The sequence below is a fragment of the Bidens hawaiensis genome, unplaced genomic scaffold (assembly GCF_021521415.1).
Source record: "Bidens hawaiensis isolate Kalapana, Puna unplaced genomic scaffold, B.hawaiensis_p1.1 tig00022293_1, whole genome shotgun sequence".
In the NCBI taxonomy this organism is placed as follows: domain Eukaryota; kingdom Viridiplantae; phylum Streptophyta; class Magnoliopsida; order Asterales; family Asteraceae; genus Bidens; species Bidens hawaiensis.
In genome coordinates, this window is record NW_027493460.1 from 81,277 (window position 1) to 103,373 (window position 22,097).

Here is a 22,097-nt window from a genome sequence, read left to right on the forward strand (position 1 = left end):
ACAAAATGATTCTGATCCAAATTCTAAACTTCTCGCTTTATCTTATCCAATTTTTAAACTCTAATCAAAGCATAAATTTTGAAATCTCAAAAGTTAAAAACCAAAATAAAAAAAGAACGACGTTGAAGTTCAGAAAAATCTTCAAATTGATCAAAAAAATGATGATTTAATCAATCGATTTGATGTGTAGAAGGATTTAGATTCATCAAACGATTATGATATTGCAGAAATAATAAACTTAATTGAGCTCTGATTGGATTCAAAATATTACGTTTAAACGTTCTGAACAAAACTGAAGACACAATGTACATTTAAACGTTCTGGCCAAAACGAACACCTTTAAACGTTCAAGTTTAGAAGTTCAGAAAAAAATTCCAAGAAGTTCACAACAGTTGGTTAAGAAGTTCTGAACAAAAAGTTTAGAAGTTTATGTGAAAAGTTTATAAGTTCTATTTAAAAAAGTTTAAAAGTTCTATAAAAGTTTAGAACTTCTATTCAAAAAGTTTTGAAGTTCTATTCAAAAAGGTTTAGAAGTTCTATTCAAAAAGTTTAAAAGTTCTATTCAAAATGTTTAGAAGTTCTATTCAAAAAGTTTAAATGTTTATTTAAAAAAGTTTAGAAGTTCTATTTAAAAAGTTTAAAAGTTCTGTTCAAAAAAGTTTAGAATTTCTATTTAAAAAGTCTAGAAGTTCTATTCAAAAAAGTTTAGAAGTTCAGGAAAAAAGTTTAGAAGTTCTATTCAAAAAGTTTAGAAGTTCAGCCAAAAAACTTGAACGTTTAAGTTTTGAAGTTCAGACCTTTAAACGTCCAGTAACATAACTTGAACAAATCTTTAAACGTTCAGAAGCTCATATATAAAATTAAATTTCTGTAACATGAAATTGAACACTGAAATCACTTCATATAATTTCGTAATCATCAAACAAACGTCAATCGACCGTCAATTTGATCATAGATTCCATCATATGAACAAATATGGAACGTCTGCAACTGGGTTTCTGCAAATGGCGTATTTCAATTCAATTTAACTGAAGTATGTGTCTGCAAATGGCATCAATGATGGTTAAATCGACGCAACGGTTAATTGGGATGGAAACGATTTGAAATAATTTAGAAATTTTCCACCGCGTGATTTTTGAAATCTAGGGTTGAGGGTGTCGTGTACGTAATGAACGATAAGAGATTATTGTATTGGATCATTTATACTAGTGTGTATGTATAGGATCAGGATCATGTGAGAATTATTTGAAAATTGAGAACCATAAGAACCATTTTGAACCACAAAAACCCCGAAAATAAAAAAAATCATAAAACAAAAAAATGCAAAAAACCAAAATTCTTATTTATCATCCCGGTTTATAAAAAAACCGTCTTGATTTAGCTAAATTATACATATATGTACATACATGGTTTTATACACATATGTACAATTTAAGGTAAATGATAATGTACATTACATTATGTAACTAGAGATTAAATGAAATTATACAAATGTGTATAATACGAAGTTAGTTTTTTTTAAACGAGAATGAAATATTAGAATTTTGGTTTTTTTATTTATTTAATATTTTTGTTTTTTTTTTTTTTGAGGTTTTTTAGTGGTAAAAAATGGTTGTCAAAGTTCTCAATTGTCAAGTAGTTCTCTTAGTAACCTTACCTAAATTAATTTCGTAAACACTTCCTAAAAGTATGAAACTTTGATTCAAGTATTTGATGCTTAGTTATACTATCTTGAGTCTAGTTTTTAGAAAGATAATATTTGTAATTTTTGGACGAATTTTGAATAGTTTCTATGATTTTACAAGTTAAAATGTCTAGGTTGTTTCGAAAACTTGCATTGTGGTCTAGATTACCGACCACATATCTTGAGTTTGGCAAAGCCAATTGGCTTGATTCTACTTCTGGAAGATCATGAATTGCGTTATGATTATAACCCAATTGGCCTTTCATGATTTGGTTTTGCATGGAATTTTAACTAAATTAATAATTTACGTGGCGCACTGAAATAGCTGCACGTACCTTGTTGTATTGTATGAATTTTCATGATTTTTATGTACATTGGAGAAATATAACAAAAATAGCTTGATCAATTTAAGCCATTAGTTTATTGTGGTAAAAATTTTATAATTTAACTCAATGGGTTAGAAAAATACGTTTCAATATATTAAAATTTGCCTTGAAATTCATCTTTAGTATGCATGCTATATGATGAGATTTATGGTTATTTGTTCACTAATTGTCTTAGTTGATGATTAGAACATGATATGAAATTTAGGAATTACTTTGACTAAATGGTTAGTCTTGTTTCAAATATTGAATTGTGGTGAACACTTAGTTTTATCATGATTGTTGAATGAAAAGTGAGTTGGTACATATGCCATGCATTATTGATAAACATATAAATAGAAATGACATTTATCAATTATAAGCTAATATATTCGGTTATAAGTCATCAACGAGTCTTTGGATCAACTCGGTCAAACTTTGGTTAACGGTAAACAAAGTTGGACTTTTTGGTCAAACGTCAACAAAACTTAGACTTTTTGGTCAAAGGTCAACAAAAGTAACTTTGGTCAAAGTCAAAAAAGTCAACTGGTCAAACACTAATAAACAATGAGATTGTTTGGATACTAGGGATTCGAGAAACCACTACACGTGTACTTGCGTACTTGTATACTTTAAGATATACGTATGAGACTTTCTGCATAAAATGTTGACTTTACTTAATTAGCGTGCTTTTGAGGTGAGTTTCATGACCTCTCTCTTTTTCTTTAAAATTTATTTTTTATTTTTATTTTGGGAAAGTGGGGGGGGGGGGGGAGGGGGGCAGGGGGGCATGCACAAACATTTTGGATATTGTGAGACTGTTTTATCTCATGGGTAGTTAGTGTAATTACCAACTGAAAGTCATCACACACATCGAACCATATACTAAGGTTAACTGGCGAGGTAATATTAAGGGTCTGTTTGGTATAAGGTAATGGATTGAATGAGTGAATGAAATGGACAGTGTAATGAAATTGACAAAGGAAAGAAATGAATCATTAACATTCCATTGTCTTGTTATTAACATGCCATTGTCTTGTTTAGTTATCATGTAGGAAAGAAATTGCCAACACTTTATTATTATTTTTTATTATTTTGTTTAATAAACTACATATTGTTTTCGACAATAAGTAGAGGGAGTAATAATTATTATATAGGAATAGTTATATTATAATACAAAAAATAGTAATGATAATAAAATAATAATAATAATAATAATAATAGTTGTTGTTGACGTTTTTTCATTACCTTCTTTGAAGGAATGGAAAAAAAAAACTTTTCTTAAAAAATAAAAATTACTAAAAAAGGAAAGAATTACATTCTTTTAGAAGGATTTATTTCACTGATGCATGAAAACCAAACATGTTTTATTGCATTTATGTGGAATGATTCATTTTATTCTACCATTCATATCTTCATACCAAACACTACCTAAGTAGTACTATTAGGTTTGGCTTACCCCACCTGCGCTAAAACTCGACTAGAGGTCGAATGGGTGCTCATTGACCTAAACACATTGCCAAGTTCCGACAATGTTTGGCGGGGCAGGGGGTACAAATAAACACATGTCAGCTTCGGTCGTGATGAACCCTGCACTATTGTATCATGATATCTAGAGTAATTAATTAGTGAACTCACCAACCGTTGTGTTGACCCTTTTAGTAAGTCTTTCTCAGATAACTAAGATTCACATCATGTGTTAGTACTGCATCATAGTTGCATGGCTTTCATTAAACAACTAAGCATGTTTTGGGCTTCATGAATTATAGTGTCCGGATGTCTAAATTGTACTCTAGTAATTTGGAACTATTACTTGTTTCACGCTTCCACAAAAGCAACATATGTTGTAACAGTACTTTCTCAAAAATTACTGAGTAACAATAAATGGGGTTTTTACATTAATAAATGGTTGTTTCAATATGACACGTTGCTAGATCCTGGTACGTCACACGTCTCACGATAACTGTTAGTGAAAATTTGAGGGTGTGACATGTTATTAGTTGCTCATCGTATTTTCTATTGGGTTTTCTATGCATTGTGTTATAGGTTTTGGTATTCGTGTTTTTCAATTGTTACTAATATTAAAAATAAACCTTAAAACAGTAATTAAATTATTTTGTCTTTTTGTTCGTCATTGTTTCTTTCTACTAATCATTTTCTTTGTTCGTCATTGTGTTTTTATATAAATCATTGTGTTTACGTTCATTATATTTTGTCTGGGATTGACATGTGACGTTCACTTAATTTGGGAAAAAGAGTATTAGGTTCGTTGTGTGTTACGTTCAGGTCATTCTTTAGTATGTGTTTTCCATTGTGTTTTACGTTTTAGGTCATTGTGTAACACGTATTTACCATTGTGTTTAACGTTTCAGGTTATCATGTAATATATATTCATTACTGTATTTTATGTATTAGATAACTTGTTATTTTATCATTATATTTACATATTTGGATTACACAACGGTGTTAAATTTCTTTAGTTGATAAATTCAATAATGAGTAGAATGACACAATAACAAAAAAAAAGGCAATGATGAGTAGAAAGACACAATAATTAAAAAGAATAATGATGAGTAGAATGACACGTTAACGGAAAAAAAGACACAATGACACGTAGAATGAAACAATGACGTATTTTGTTTTAATTGTTATATAACAAAGTCGCACTCGTATTAAAGATAAAAAAACACTTGTTATTATGGTGGAATTTCTTTTAAAAAAACATTATATGAAAAAGTAATAGACGTTTTAAAGACAAAATAGCATAAGACGTCCTTTATGTTTGGTCTGATTTTCATTACACGTCCTTTATCGAAACAAATAGCAGAAGACATAATTCATATATCAAATTCCTTTAAACTTACGTCCTCTGACACTAACCCAGTTAATTTATCTTGTTAAATCTGAATATATGCAAGACACATGAGGGCAATATTGTAATTTTACATGTTTTCTTAACCACCTCGATGATGATAAAAATACATAAAATAAATTCCCCATCTCTTTCTCCTGCAAATCATCATCTTTCGTCTCTCTCTCTCTCTCTATTATATCCACAATCAAGAACCAAACAATCATAACCACCTCGACCACCACCACTCCCCACCTGTCGTCGTTACAATCAGGAACCAAACAACCATAAACTCAAACACATATATATATCAAACCCCTAATTTCATTCGTCGCCAGAGGGTTTGCCGAAGTAGACGGTGTCTAACCCTAAATTTCAAATATGATTTTGGCTCTCTTATATCTGGTTCATAAAATAAACTTCGATTTATTCTGATTCAGGTGTAATTTTTCTTCGATTCAGGTTTGATTTGGTGTGATTCATCCATTTAGATATAAGGTTTTTAAACTTGATTCGTCTTCATTTCTAATCTTAATCAATGACGGTTCAGTTTCGTTGCTTTCCCAGACGTAGGTGGTGGCGGTGAGTGGTGATGGCGGCGGGTGGCTGGGAGTTGGTGGTTGTGGGTGGGATTTGGCCATTGCCGGGAAACAGAAAACGGGTTTTGGTATATGTTGGGTGGCTGGGAGTTGGTGGTTGTGGATGGGAGTTGGTCTAATCCGATGTGGGTGGGAGTTGGTCACCGGGAAACAGGTTTTGGTGGTGATGAAGAAGATGATTATGAGGAGGGGATGGTAGAGGTGTGTGTGTGAGAGAGAGAGAGAGAGAGAGAGAGAGAGAGAGAGAGAAAGAAAGAAAGAGAAAGAGAGAGAGAGAGGTTTTTTATTTTATTAAAAAATAAAAGTCCTTTTTTTACTTAAAAAGCAATCTTTAATCTAATTACATAAATAGTCTTTAAAGGGTAAAATGACCGTATTACACTCATGTGCAAAGCACTTGACCAATGTTAACGAAAATTTTAACTAAGTTAGTGAGGACGTAAGTTGAAAGGGATTTGATACATGAATTATGTATTCTGCTATCTGTTTCGATAAATGATGTCTAATGAAAATCAGGCCAAACATAAATGACGTCTTTTGTTATTATGTCCATTTTAAATTGATAGAGGAATCGACATGTGTATTGCATGTAGAAAGAGATAATATGTTTTATTAGTTTTATGTTGTAATTCCCTTTTGGTCCCACTTGAAACATATCAATCAATTATAGCTTCCCATACTTCTCATTTTTTAAGCATTTATAGAGTAACTCAATTATTTTCATTTTATCCTTTTTTTAATCGTATTGTGTTTTATAAGCCTTTTAACACCACAATTTTTTTAGTCCTTTACAATGTTCTTCATTTTCATCTTCTTAACATTAAGTTAAGGAAATTTTGATGAAAAGATTCAAGATCGGATCCAAGTGGATGCAAATTGTTGTGATATTTAATTGATAAATTTTAATAAGGTGTAATTTAATATGAATAGGAGGGATGGAATTACTAACTTGCTTGTCGGAATGTTTGATAGCGCTATCCAAATTCCAAAACCGTACTGTGTTTTTATTGTTGATACATAAATATGGAGGTAAACGAGTTAAAAGAGTTGTATAAGAGCATTCACATTCAATCCATCATATTATGTGAGTGAAGTTTTTATAATGTAGGGAGTGGTTTAGGGTGTTGTGAGTGAAGAAGAGAGACATGCAATGATTTTTCTGTATATTTGAAAAGGACTGTCCACACAATATAATTTTTAATATAGTTTGAAAGTGGTTGTGAGTGAAGAAAAGAGAAATGGTAATGATAAAGATATAAAAACGACAAAATACCAAAATACGTCCTTTATGTTTGATCGATTTTTCAATGGACGTCCTTTAGCAAAAAGAAATGGCAGAAAACATCTTTTACGTTTAAAAACTCTATCACGTTGTGTCCTTTGGCCCTAACCCAGTTAACTTTTCTCGTTAGATCTGGTCATGTGAAGGCACATGAGGGTATTTTTGTAAATTTATACATTTATTTAATAGTTAGGAATTTAGAACTAAAAAAATACATTTAAAATAATAAAATCACCTCTCTCTTTAATCTATCTCTCCCCCCCCACCCCCCTCTCTACTATATTTATCTCCATGTCTTACACATCACCGGACCACCACCAACTCCACATGTTACCGACCGTCGCCACCTCCCACCACCTGCCATTTGGTAAAAACTGAGAAATATTGGCCAAAGACACAAACATATATCTTCCACATACCCTAGATTTCGTAGCACTAGAAGGGTGGGTTGGAGACAAACAAAAGACTTAAAATATCATCACATCTGATTCACCCAATCGAACCCTAAAATAGATGTCATCGCTGATACCCAAAAATGGCCAACTACTTTCTTGATTTTCCAGCGGCTAGGGGAAAAACAAATTTGGTGGTGGTGTGATCTGAAATGGTTGCTGGAGACATTGATGCATCTTTGATGCCGTCTAGTACTTGAATCAAGCTCACGACCAGAATCACGTCGTCGTTATTCTGGCCCACGAACTAGGGTTCCGACTACTGACATCATCATTTTCCGGCAAGAAATGGCAATTTCAAGACACAATAGTTTAGGGGAATGATAGAGTGAGACCAGCACAAGAATTCCCGACAGCCCAAGTACCATTTCAAGCACTCAGATTCAGCAAAAAAAATGATTTTTCAGTGAATGGTTTCCGGTGAGATGATTTAATTCTTTGCCATCGTCTTCGGTGTCGCCATCTTCATCGGGGTAGATGGTGGTTAGGCTGGTGTGGTGGCAGTAGTGGAGGTTGTAGAAGTGGGTGACGGAGTTTGCAGATGTGATACCAGTTGTTTGGTTGGGGATTGTGGTGGTGGTATTGGGGGGAGGGGGGGGGGGGGGAGAGAGAGAGAGAGAGAGAGAGCATTTTAGATTTGTTTTTTATTTATAGTTATTAAATGTGTAAATTTATAAAAATGCCCCTACGTGCCTTGCACCTGACCAGATTAAACAAGAAAAGTTAACTGGGTTTGGACCAAAAACGTGATAGAATTTTTAAACGTAAAGGGTGTTTTCTGCCATTTATTTTGCTAAAGGACGTCCATTGAAAATTTGACCAAACATAAATGACGTCTTTTGCTATTTTGTCTATAAAAAATATTATTTAATTGAAATGAGCGAGAAAATATAGTGATTTTTATTGTAATTTTAGTTTTGAAGATAATGGATTAGATGTGAATGCTCTAATATTGAACTAATATATTTCTCTGTCCAAATCAAGATTTATTTCCTCAAGTCCCTTATGGATTAGATATTATGTTTTTAATGAGTAAGTATATTGGGTTAGATTAAAATATAAATGAAAAAAAAAACGAGAAGTGTGATAAGTATTATAATTCATTAATCTTAAATTTTAAAGGTTGTGATGGAAATGACATATATGGAATTGTCATTATTTGTTGATTTTTTCTCTTCACATGCAAGACGCATGCCAATTTCCCCATCAATTTAAAACGTCTATAACTTTTTCATACGATAATATTTATTAATAAAAAATTTTCACAATAATAAAAAGCGTTTTTAATCTTTAATATGAGTATCATATTGATGAGAAAAATTCAAAAAAAAAAAATTAGTGGGTTTTTATATATAGTGTTATTAGTTGGTCATAGTGTTTTTTAATTAAGTTTTTTACATTGTGTTATAGGCTATGGTCATTGTATTTCTCAATTGTTACACATATTAAAGATAAACTTTAAAACAAAAGTTATGTCATTTTGTCTTTATGCTCATTATTTTGTCTTTTGCTCGTTATTGTGCCTTTCTAATCATCATTGTTTATTATATTCAGACTATTGTGTCTTATGTATAAACTATTGTGGCTTACGTTTCAGATCATTTAGTAATATGTGTTCACCATTGTGTTCTACGTTTTATTTTATTGTGTAATATCCATTCATCATTGTGTTTTTGTATTAGAGCATTCCCAACCCATTTCCTATATTAGTGTGAGGAGAGTTTGTAAATTATAGGGTGAGGTTTGAGTGGTTGAGAGTGTAAATTATAGGGTGGAGAGAGAAAATGTAGTGATTTTTTGTAAATTTGGAGAAACTTTGTTTGTCCCTTTTTATTTTTTAATATTTGTTGAATTGGTTGTGAGTAGGGGAGAGAGAAAACTGTAATGATAAAGGTATAAAGTAATATTATTTAATTGAACAGGAAAGAGAAATATAGTGTTTTGTAGTGTAATTATAAAGATGGGGATGAAGATCCGGATGAGAATGCTCTTACATAACGTTGTTATTTTATCATTGCATTTATCATTGTGTAATATTTTTATAAAACATAGTCACACTCATATTAAAGATAAAAAAACACTTGTTATAATGGTGAACTTTAAAAAAAAATTATCGTACGAAAAAGTTATAAACGTTTTAAAATGGTGGGAGAATTGGCATATGCATTGCGCGTGACTAGAGAAAATATGTGTTTTTCTCTTTATATCATCATTCTTCCTTTAGTCCATACTTGACACGTGACAATCAATTATGACTTCTCATCTTTCTTTTTGTTACACTTTGTAGAAAAACTCAACCGTAAGTATATTTGTTTGGGTTTGTTTTTTTGATTGTATTGTATTTTCTTTTTTTTTTTTCAGTTGTTATGCATGGTTATTTCTGTTTTTTTTTTCAATTATGCATGTAATAATATGCGTAATTAACTAAACATGCCTACCACTAACGTAAAACATTCGTAATAACACAACAAAAAGAATGAGATAAACATAATGATAATGTGTAATAACTAAATATAAAATTGCATTTTGAAAACCTCTGAACAATCTGGAAAGGGTTACCGATCGAGAAACAATTTTCTTGGTACCAACATGGCAACATGGAGGGCTGGTGGTGTTGATGTTATTATCGACGGTAGCTAGCCACTTCAGCTCATCACGATTATCGGGTAAATTCTATGTCTGATAAAAGAAAACAACAAAGGATTATATGAAACAAGAAAGGGAAACAATTTGATATAGCAAAAAAAGAATAATATCTTAAATATATATAAACGAAACTTTTCTAAATTCTTTTAAGTCACTATATTACTTAACTCTTAAATAAAGATTTTTATGTATTTGATTCGAATTCATGGGTATGGGTCTCATCAAACCCAGATAGATCGTAAATGTGTTGTAACATCTCATTATATTAACAATTAATTTTATCAAATATTTCATATGAAAATTATATAAATTAGAGATGCAGTAAAAACTAATATCCAATTTTTTTAAAAGATATTATTTATAATTAGAAAACAATTTTATAGTAAAAAGTAATAAGCGGATCATGGGTCTCACTAAAACCAAATAGTTTTTAAATCAGGTATAACATATCATTTATTTGTAAAAGTTATTTTATCATCAAATCGTATATATATTATTAACTTCCTTACAATAAATAAATTAAAATCCAAAAAATTATATTAATATTAGAAACGAATAATGTAAAAACAGGGATAAAATCTAATAATAATAATATATATTAAACACGAATGAATCTACAACCACATCAAAGAGCTTTATTTATTACTCACAAATTCTACAAATAGTCCATAAGTTATGTATATTACAAGAGCTTTAATCAAATTTTAAGAGCATCAAGACCAGTAATGCCTTTTCGAGCACTTTCCTGATTAAAGATGGCATAGTTTTTCACCGTCTTGTACACCCTAGGCCTCTTCTCATCGACCAAAACATCCACCGGGCCAATCTCTTTATTCAGGCCGGGCTCCGAAAACATAGCCACAGATATTCTCTCCTTCCCCTTGTTTGTCACCACCCTGTGAATTGAGGTCTTGAAAACCCCATTACTCATAATCTGCAAAGTATAATTGCAACATATACTTAATTAGTGGATTATTATTATTATTATTATTATGACATATGTAGTTTGAAATGAGTATTTTGTAATTGCAACAAATTAAGTCGATCACCTGCATTTGATCACCGAGATTCACGAAAAGGGCATCGCGTATCACAGGAACCATGTACCATTTTTCGTCATTCAGAATCTGAAGCCCTTCAACTACAGGATCTTGTAATATAAGAGTAATCCCGGATCTATCTGAATGAATTTTCAGACCGAGCACTTGATCAGGGCTTGGACATGGCGGGTACAACATAAACCGCCCGTGTAAAACATCCTCTTCTTCAGTAAAATGTATTGAGAAACAACTTTCTTCCAAATCTAAACATCTCGCCATCGCCTCGTATATGACCACAGATATAGAGCTGATCTTTGAAGAATAGTCATCTACGGTTTCCCTACACAACACGCAACTAAATGTTATATATGTAATAATAATAGTTAAAGCCCTATACCTAATATATAGTGCCTCGGTGGTAAGGAGGTGCGAATCTATTGTGGAGGTCTGGGAACCAAACCCTGGCACCACTCGATTTACTCAGGGACACGTTAGTACTCTAATGTTGGCCTTGAGACCGTCACCGGAACTGAAATTTGAAGGGTTTTCGGGCCAGAAGCGGAGTTTTCTTTGATCTTTCGGGAGAATCATAAAAGAAAGGCGATCACACCAATCTTGAGCTTGATTCTCAGAGTACGACACGTCATTTCCATAACCTTCAAAAGAACCGGTTTCTCTCAAGTATTTACTTTTTTCCTCCAATGGAAGATCGAAGAACTGTTTGGTCACCCGTCGAACGTTGTCAAGACACGAATCCGAAAGCCCATGATTAACAACCTGGTTTTGAACACAAAAACCATGTATATCAAGAAACCTTTAATTTCATATTACTAGCTACAAAGTAGAAGAAAATTAAGGGCTTTGAAATATTTAGACCTGAAAACAACCCCAAGTAGTGAGTGCTATTCTAAGTTTGTCTAGTTCGGTTACTTGATCACCTTGTTTGCTAGATGAATACAAACGGCTAATGTCAATGACTGGCACCGGAGCAAAAGGTGGTGAGGTTTCTAAAGGGCCAAATTTGGTGGTGTTATTAAAGATGTATCTGGAAGGCGGTTGATCGCGGTCCATGGCCATCTGTTGTGTGGAAGGAGTCGGTGGCAGCCATGGCGGAAGAGAAAACGTCGATGAGAATGAGGGATGAGATAATATAACGTGATAATATAGCGGAGTAATTGCTTATCTGAATTTCCTTAGTCATGTCATGGCAATTGACATACTAACCGACTTATTCTAACTAGAAGTCTCAACTGAATAAATGGTTCCGTATTGTTATTTAATTGTGAAAAAAATAATGAAAAGTGAAGAACCTTGAACAATAATTAACGTACGTGGCTCAGACTCAATAAGTATAAAAAAAATTATAATTAAGGGAGATTGGTCTCAAAACTTTTGAATAAAAACTGGTAAATTTACACTACGTATAAAAATTATTGGACGAAAACGGTAAATTTACACTACCTAACAAAAAGAGAAGAGCGAAGACCCCACGGGTTACACTAAAGTTATGCCCTTGACAATGACTACGATCCAAGTTGCGTATATGTTCAGTTAGCATTAATAAGTTTAACCATTTACAAGAAGATTTCTAAGAATTGAACCATACTGAAGGTTGAATCGCTTGAAAAATTCTCAACATGACCATTTTGACTACCCATCTTCTAAGATTTACCCTTTATCTAAATATAAAAAATGATCACCCAAAAACCGTCGGACTGACGTGTTAGTTTTGACACACCGATTCTTTTTATCAACCAATAAAAGCATGTCATGTTTACGTAATCAAAATGGTTTTCGACCGTTTTTAAAACAAAAATGGTTGATCTGAGTCTGACTGTTTTTTAAAAGCTCCGGCCAAATTAATTAAATTAATATAACCTCCATTATTCCCTCGATTCCCAATCAATATATAATCTATGACCAATTAAATTAATATAACCCTTTTTTTCTCTAACATTGTTATTCCTCTTCTTCTTCTCGACATGGTAAAAGGTCACATAAAATTTGGTCGGATTTTTTTTAAAAACAGTCGGATTTTTACAAAAAAAATCGGATCAATCAATCTTGTTAACACGTGAAAGGATTTTATTGGATCATAAATCAGGCGGATGTTATTACATATGGGGCGGTCTGACTGTTTTCGAATGGCCATTTTGAAAATTTTTAAAATAAATGGCTAGTCTTTAAATGTGTTTGGTCAAAATGGTTATTTTGTGCATTTTCTCTTAATTAACACGTACATTTAGAATATTCTTAAATCACTTTACTAAATAATATTACTATTTTATGATTTTTTTTTAATATTAGTGAAACTTTGGATTAGTCTTTACCTTTTTGTAATACATAGAAAAAAACGGTTAGAAGGTTGCTTAGAAGCAAAATTTACCATACTCACACTTTTACCGCCTTTTGATTGTGTCAAAAACTATACTATTGTGATATTTCCAATAGCTGAGACTTTGAACTCTTTTTCAGAGTCGGTGAGCTACTATACTCGGTGCTAATGGCCTTTTGTGTTGTACCATGGAACAAATTAGACAGGTTTTCAAATAAGATGTGAAATATGTTTAAAAAAACCATGTTTAACATGGGCCTCGGTATCTTTTCTTCTATACGTTTCTTCGTGTTTGTTTTATTTCAATTGTAGTTTGCTTCTTTAATTCCTATAAAGTTGTATTAATTGTTTTTCATTCTATTGTAACTTAATTTTTCAAATTGTGAAGGAACGGTGTAGCTTCAGAAGTAACCCTTAGAAAATATTGTTGTAAAGATTAAAAATATTTGAGAGCATTAATTAAAGCATGTCCATCAAATTTAGTGAGTGAAATTTATATAGCATAGAGAGTGGTTTATTGTGTTGTGAGTAGAGTGGAAAAAAATGTTTGATTTTTCGGTACATTTGAAGAGTTATTGTTCACCCTAAAATTTTTATAATATTTTTTAAAATTGGTTGTGAGTGAATGAAAGTGAAAATGTAATGATAAAGTTATAAAAAATATTATTTAATTAAAAAAGAGAAAAAAAATACAATGTACGTGTTTAGGGTAATTTTAAATTTAAATATATAAAAATAAATGAGAATGCACTTATACATACTATTTTGGGTATAGACTTTATGCATCATTTACTCTATGAAAAATAAAAACATGCATGTTATGTCGCTATTACATTTCCAGCATTTAATAAGAAGAAACGTGTGATTAAAAAACTGATATAATTATAAAGAATTTCCTTTTGCAAAAACTGATCATATGAAGTTTAAATCCTCTAAAAGACTAAAACATTACCTATCAAGCATCTTATTTGTTATTAAATTTGTATCAACTATCAACTAGATACTCATCATTTTCTAGGTAGCGTTGGTGGAAGTGGTTGAATGGGGCGGCATCTGCAACTCCGGCTACTGTCTCCGGGTTACATTTCATAACCATAGGTGGCGTTCTGGTGGGGGATGTGGTGGCTGTTAAGGCCTCGACTCCTGAAGTCGAAGAACCCTAATCGATCGGGCCACAACGACGACCGCCGTGGGTAACAATGGACGGTCAAGCCAATTTGGTAAATTAATCTTTTTTTTGTTAAATTGTTGATTTTTATTTGAATATAACATTGTATCTATAAACGATCGCATAATTTAGGGTTGAAATTGAGTAAAATTAGGCAGGAGTATACATGTGCAAGCATCACTTTTGAGTAATTCATAATATTTATGTATGCAGGTTGCCTCATCCTTTTGAAATTTTAAAATTCAATGGCTCATTATTGTGGACGTTTAATACTATCTACGTAAGTTATTGTTTTTGACTAGATGTTTTATGTTACTGCTATGTAATTTGGTTTTGGTTTTGGTTTTGGTTTTGGTTTTTGGTGTTGTCTTCATATTTTCATCAATTTGTTCATTCATAATTCTCATGCAGATGAACACAATGATGGTCAAAACATGGTACATGCAAAAGGAAAATGAAACTCATCAAAAGCCACATGCCTTGACATGATAAGTTTTCCTGTTTCAAGTTCGTCACAATCCAAAAATTGGCCAAATACACGAGAAATAAATATGAAAAGAGTTCTGTTTATTACAACTTGTTAACTTATGCTCCAGGATTGGGTTCGTTTTTTCATTGTATATCTTGATGGAAGATAAAGTTTATTAATTGTTCATTGATAATTTCTTAATAATATTGTGCAGGTTGATGGTCTGGATGTGTTTGTTGTCATACGAGCTTGCAAATTTGCAAAGGAACATATTTGGCCATTTAGATTTCTGCAAAACAGGTAAGAAATCTATTTCATATTGTACTATATGTAATTGTGGGTGTGCATGGTTCGGTTCGAACCTCAACAGAATTAACCAATAGGTTTTCAGTTAACTGGTTCAGTAATTCGGTTAATTTGTCGATATTTGGTTCGGTTAACTACCAAAATCAAACTCGGGCTACAATTTCAATAAAGTTGTTTGCACATCATAGGTTATAAATTGATTACACACATAATTAAATTGATATGGGGAGCTACAATCTATGGATTCAATCTATCCATAAGATAATAATTATCTGCTGATGTTAACTTACTTTTTAGCCCTTAAGCTCTACAAAGTTTAAATTGCTAATGAAAAAAAACCCCCTTTTTAAAGGCCAGAGTTGTAGTAGAAAAATCTAGCATACTAATAAATTTAGTACACCATATACAAGTTTATATATATATATATATATATAAATATATTAGTTTATAAAAATAAAATGTTTTGAAAAATCTTACGGTTAGGCCCGGTTTTATACGATCGGTTTTCGATATTAACCGTTAAACCGTTCACTACAGCTTGGAAATTTGAAACCGAATGACCTAGAGTTGGAAAAGTCAACCGCTGAACGGGTTCATGGTTACAAACCGGACCTTGACCATCCCTAATAAAAACTACAAATATGTATAAAATATGAATGGTCTAATTTGGTTGGGCTAACTTCAGTTAACCGAGGTTACAAAGAAAACGATAACTGACTTTTAGTTAATTGTGGTTCAGTTTCGTTGGTTTTTAGTTCGGTATCGGTTAACGTTTAGTTATTGCTAACTCATATATGTAATATGAATATCTTGTCTAGACCAAACTGGCAACGGTATGGTGTAGCCGAGAATAAGACCTTCAACGACCTCTGAAGTATTCATATATGATAGGTAAAAAATCAAAATTTTTACTATTTTTACAAATGAGATTAGGTTCCATTAGCATTACACTTTGGTGATGTTAAATGACATAGGTTTGAATTATTTGCAGGCAAGGGAGAGTTGAAGGTATATATTGCTTATAACACAGGATGTAATGGTTAAAGGCTACATACACCGGTATATGAACACAACTATGTTTTATAAAAAAAGATTGAAGGCATTATGAGGTATTGTGGCATGAAGATTACTGCAGTAATTGTTTCACCCCCATGTGTGTTTTAATGTGTATTAAACTTCATTCCGATCCAAGATCAAAGAAGCAGAGGACGCAATGGTTTTTGGCAACACCATAACAACAGGCTCAGCATGTTGTGGCAGGAGATAACAAACATCTCCTTTTGGTGGTATTAAAGAGTCTTAAATATCAAACTTACTCTTTTGTAATTTCTAAGGCCCTCAAGTATGATGTTAGGAAGGGCTATAAGGTCGCTACATAACTGTTTTAATTATGCAAGCAATTGACGTGTAAACCACGTTCGTTAATAGTCATCGATAACGCGCCGCATCATGGCGGGTGATCCAACTAGTTAAAGATATTTTTGAATAAAAGTAGTGCTTACCAACCCCATCGTTTTAAAGGTGGCGCGTATCATTTTGATTCATTACAATACTTACAATACTGGTGCTAGCCTTTGCTTTAAGGTCAAAAGAAATAAAAAAGAAACTTCACATATAAAAAGAATAGAAAATACAAATTCACTGATAGAATGAAAAAACAGTCGTCAAAACACGTTTTATAGGTCGTTTTAGGGTTTTAGCCCTGATAGGTTGGTATTGGGCTAGTGAAAATTAGGCCAATGGTCCGCTAAGCACTGAAACCGATAACATTTATTAAATGACCTCAACATAACGATAATGTGGCATAACTCAAAGACTAAACTCGTACACAAACGCAGGGGCGGACCTACGCCTTCACCAGAGGGGTCGCTGTGAAAAAAAAATATATTAGTGTTATATATACGAGAAAAGCCTGATCGACCTCTGTAAAATTTTGAGACCGACCCCTGTAATATTTTAAGAAAAGAAGAAGGAAAAAAGATATAACGGAGAAGAAGCAATATTGTCGAAGAAAATTCCGGCGAGTGAGTTTTGCAGAGGGAAGTCTTGGGGGAGACAGGTTATGTATGCACATTTTTCAATATCCCTTTTTTTGTTTTTGTTATATCTATATCAATAATATATAAATAATAAATCTAAAGTAATATTTTGAATTAATTAGTTTTGTTTTTCGAGGCATAGTCAATTACTATTTTTTTTAATGAGTTAAAACAAAAACTGATTATGCATATTTTAAAATATTATAATATATAAAGTTTATATATAAGTTAAAAATTCCTACCTAAATAGCTGTTTTATATAAATATATATATATATATATATATATATAATATAAATTTTATTTATATTTTTATCGCATACGTAAGCATGGGCGGGCGGACGGACTTGAAGGGGGGGGGGGGGGGGGGTTAATACACCCCCACTCAACATTTTCCAATTTATTGTATTTTGTTTCAAAAATTGTCAATAACTTAATATGATAGTTAATATTTTTCCCAGGCCCCCTAATCCATGCTCTTTACTTTCTGGCCCAGCTCAAGCCCAACTAAATTCACCGTCTTTGTTGTTTTTTCCGGTTCACACAAGGAGTAAAAGTCAATAGTGGATATTTTATAATTGTAACAAAAAATAAATGATTTAAAACTTAACCTAAAGTTTTACTTATAAGAAAGAATATAAAAACTAAACTACACGGTAAACTTAATAATAAGTTAGTAGCGTGCAAAAAGATGAAAGATTTGTTAACTTTGAACTCGTATGGTTCATTCTTTTGGCGTAACAATTATTTAAGCTAGCAGCTGAGAGATGTTTTTTGGCAGTAAAGATCATAAAGACAAATTGAACAATTGAACAAATAACAAATTTTCTACATACTTTTTTTTTCTTTCAATGACTATTTTTTCCTCCACTGAATAAACTTTCTGGATCTGTCACTGAACTCGAGTAAAAAACCAACAACTAAGCAACTAAAGAATAGAGGTTCAGATTACAAGCAAGCTTTGAAATATGACATATTGTAAAATCAAATCCTTGAGCGCAATGGGCTCTATCAAAACTACAACCTACAACAAGATTGTAATAATCGAATTATTACAATCTATTGTTCCCCCTCAACCTTAGCTTATCATTCACACTAAATTTTCTAGTACAAAAGTACACGATTCAGGTGAGTATTGTGACATGAAAAGTGTTAATAAAGAAGAGACTCTCTTCTTCTTTTTATACATCTGTAAAACTACTGATGAGCTAAAGGTGATAGTGATAGCTAAGAAAAACGGTTACAAACTACTGATACACTTATTACAAATAATTGCCTATAGAGAATCATATGCTAACTACTGATGTTTGTTAAACAACAGATGTTTGAACCATCAGTTGTTTGCTTTCAGATGTTTGAATCTTCAATAATTTGTAGAGCAGCTGCTATATCTTCAGTTCTTTTGTCAGCAGTTTAGAGCAATAGTTGTCAAAATATCATAATGGAGAAAAACTTATATTTGAGCCATCAATTGTTTGGTATTTGGTCATCAATTCTTTACAGGGTACAACAATCTCCTCCCTGAACCGATGTTGCCAAAACCATTTATGTTTTTTGCTCCATTGTCTTATTTAGGCAATCTTTTTTTTGGGTGATTCTTTGATGAACTTTAGAAACTCAATGTCTGCATCATCTTCCATTTTCAAAGGAAGATCTAGCAAACTTTTCAATAGCTCTTCTTCTAGTATAGGTACATCTTGCAGATCCACCCTTTGTATTTTACCAGAATCAAATTCCAAAGTTACAAATGAGCTATTTTTTGTTTTAATCCATTTTATAACTTTAGGAATTGATTGGCTTTGAGCAACAGCAGTAGCAATGGCCAAATTTGATAATGAAGACAAGGAATGTATCAAATTAATATCATATACAAATCCCATCTTTGATCTATGTGTCTTGCAGGGCTATCTGTCAATTGTCCTCTTATGGCTTGCAGGGCTATTTTTTGTTTTACTCCATTTTATAACTTTATGAATTGATTGGTTTTGAGCAATAGCAGTAGCAATGGCCAAATTTGATAATGAAGACAAGGAATGTATCAAATTAATATCATATACAAATCCCATCTTTGATCTATGTGTCTTGCAGGGCTATCTGTCAATTTTCCTCTTATGGCTTGCAGGGCTATCTGTCTTGAATTTATGATTTATTATGCAGAGCTTGGAATTAAAGCAGTTGTTTGAACAGGTCTTTGCATTTTTGGGAGTTTAATTGTCGATAAAACTTTGGGTTCAAGGAACTTACTTGGATTCTTTTTTTTTTTCTTGTACAAGGTCTCTGTAAGTAACCATTAGCTTTAATTCCCTATCTGGCAGTCTCTTTTCTAGAATGAAAATTAGCCTAAGCTAATTCAATTTTCATTTTAAGATCTCTCTTCACTTTTCTTCTTAGATCCTAGAATTTACTAAATCCCAGTCAGGTCTAGGATGATCATGACTAGGGTCTTGTTTGAGAAGCCTTTCAATCCTTCCACATTCGGCTTGCAGCTTTTCATAAGTCCACCCTTTGAATTTTTAGAGGGTGACTCTATACTTTGCATGCTCTTTCAACCAAATGAGAGAACCTTTCTTGGCTTCTATCAATAGTTGTTTGTCAGCTGTTGGTCTATTTGAGACTTTTAGGCATAGCTCATAAGCCTCTTGTTCCAAGTCTATTATCTTCGAAAGCTCCTTTTGATATACCCTTGTAGCTTCTTCATCAAACATCCTCTTTGCAGCTTTTTCCAATGTTCTTGTAGCCTCTTGTTCTTGATGACTGATTAAGTCTTCAACATTTTTTTTGGATTGAATTTCTTGGCAGGTGGAGTAGATGGTGAATCTTCATCTTCAGGCAAGATGAGTTTTCTTCTTTTCAAACTACTGTCAGAGACCTTTGTTTGAGTATGCTTTGACTTCAATGTTTCAACCACTTTTGCAATATTAGTTGGTTCTCGTGTTACCTTGGGTGCATCAACAGTCTTTGAAACTACTGTTAGTTCTTATGGAACACCAGTAGTTTGGTCTATAGCAGCATCAATAGTTTTGGTAACTACTGGTCTTGAATTTGCTGAATGTGTAACAACTTATTGATCATCAACAATTTTTAAGAACTACTGGTCTTTTCTTTGTTTTTTCCACCTTTGGACAATGACTTGAACCTTTTTGTATTGAAGGGCATGTTTCTTCTGGTTTTTCACTTTGTTGTTTGACCTATGCTCTCTCTTTTGCTTCACTTTCCCTTTTCAACATTTCTTTCAGTTTAGCAGCTTGTTCAGCAGTTTTATTTGCTTTGTCATTAGGTTTCTTTTCAGCTGCCTTTCTTGAAGCTTCAAGGACATTCTCCCCTTTGTAGCATCAGCACCAGCCTGAGCTTACTCTGGAAACCATGGTGCAGGAGGAGCAATGCCAATAAGTTCTGCCAGTTGGTTTCTTTGATCCACCATTTGTTTTCTTAATTCATTAGCAAGAGTGTTGAGTGAGATTCTAAGCATGGTAGTATCATTGTTGACTATGATTTGAAATATTTGGAATTGAGAATTAATAAAGGATCTTATCTTAGCAAGCTCTAGGTTAGAGGTGGTTATACCCTCTTAAGTGCTTGAGCTTTGAGTGGCCGGTGGCTTTTGAGTGATTTGTTGTTGTATGCAAGATTGGAATTCACTCTGAACGGAGGCCAACAATTGGGTATTATCATGGTTTTGTTGGACTTGAGGTTGAGCCATGTTTGAGATGAGAATTTTGAGCTCTGTGACTTCAGAATTAAACCTCTGAACTTGATCTATCAATTCATGAATAACTTTAGCATCAACTAAATTAATAGTCTCATCTGTTGTACTGTCATCGATAGTTTTACCTTAGTAGCTGTATTTGAATCAAAATCAAAATTTACATCTTGAAATTGATCATATGCACCCTTTTCTTGGTACTAGGGACTTCCAACTATATCAGATATCAAAATATTAGCATTTGTTGCCAGGACATGAGTCTTATTGATGAAACTACTGTCCAACTGAGAGACAATTGTGTCAACAGTTGTAGTAACCTATTCCCAAATCCATATCACCTGTAGTGATAGGGATATGTACCTATTCTTTCCATGGCATAGTAATACCTGTCACAACATTAGTAGTTTTATCTGTGAATTCCCTTTCAATTGATGTGGTAAAGAAAGGAACGCGTTCAGGGATGTGTGACTTTTTCGTAAGTACTTGAAAACTTCTTTAATGGTATAATATGATGATCCGATGAGGTGAAAGAGAAGTGGCCCTGGTAGAAGGGCTTGGAGTTGGAGTGTTGATTAGTCCTTCAACTCTTTGATTTGGGTATCATGTGCTTACAACAGTTTTCTTTTGTGTGGAAGACTGAGGAATTAGCTTGGGTGGAGGTGTGACAAGTTGTGAGGAAGTAATAACTGTCAATTTTCTTTGTGGAGTTTGTGTTTCCACGGGTGATTCAGACACCTCATCTTTCTGAATTACCTTTTTGGATTTTTTTTCAGGATTTGGTTTTAGTGGATTTCTTGGATGTTTTCTTTTTTGGTGGGAGGTATGGGTTTCAAGATATGAGGTTGATTATCTTATCACCTTGAGCAGTGGGCTCTATTTCTGTAACTACTACTGACGGAGCATTTGTAGTTTGAGCAGATTCATCCTCATCAACCAAGGTTGAATATTTGGGATCTTTCATTCTCGCAAAGATCTCATTTCTAAGTCTTTGAATTTAGACTGGTGATCCTTGGATCAAGTCTGCGTTTGGTAAAACTTTCATGAGGTAAACCGATAAAAATCTTGGGAGCATTAAAAATGGTTTTCTTTTTGGTGCATTCATTGCTTTTATATTTGAAACCAGATCACCAAAGATTGATTTTGAAAAGTAGTAGTTTTCACT

General features: G+C 32.7%; 1 protein-coding gene and 1 long non-coding RNA gene across 2 annotated transcripts; one reads left to right on the forward strand and one right to left on the reverse strand.

The window, feature by feature from the left end:
* Positions 1 to 10,573: 10,573 nt before the first annotated feature.
* LOC143565156 (codeine O-demethylase-like) lies at positions 10,574 to 12,800 on the reverse strand. The gene is made up of 5 exons (XM_077052216.1): positions 12,795 to 12,800; positions 11,793 to 11,993; positions 11,449 to 11,693; positions 10,926 to 11,259; positions 10,574 to 10,810 (listed from the first exon to the last, which is right to left on the reverse strand). The coding sequence occupies exons 1-5, from the start codon at positions 12,798 to 12,800 to the stop codon at positions 10,574 to 10,576; spliced, it is 1,023 nt and encodes a 340-aa protein (XP_076908331.1).
* A 1,555-nt stretch (positions 12,801 to 14,355) lies between these two features.
* On the forward strand, positions 14,356 to 16,241 carry LOC143565154 (uncharacterized). Its single transcript, XR_013141008.1, has 3 exons — positions 14,356 to 14,471; positions 15,103 to 15,188; positions 16,186 to 16,241. It is a non-coding gene; the product is annotated as an uncharacterized LOC143565154 (long non-coding RNA).
* Positions 16,242 to 22,097: the final 5,856 nt, after the last annotated feature.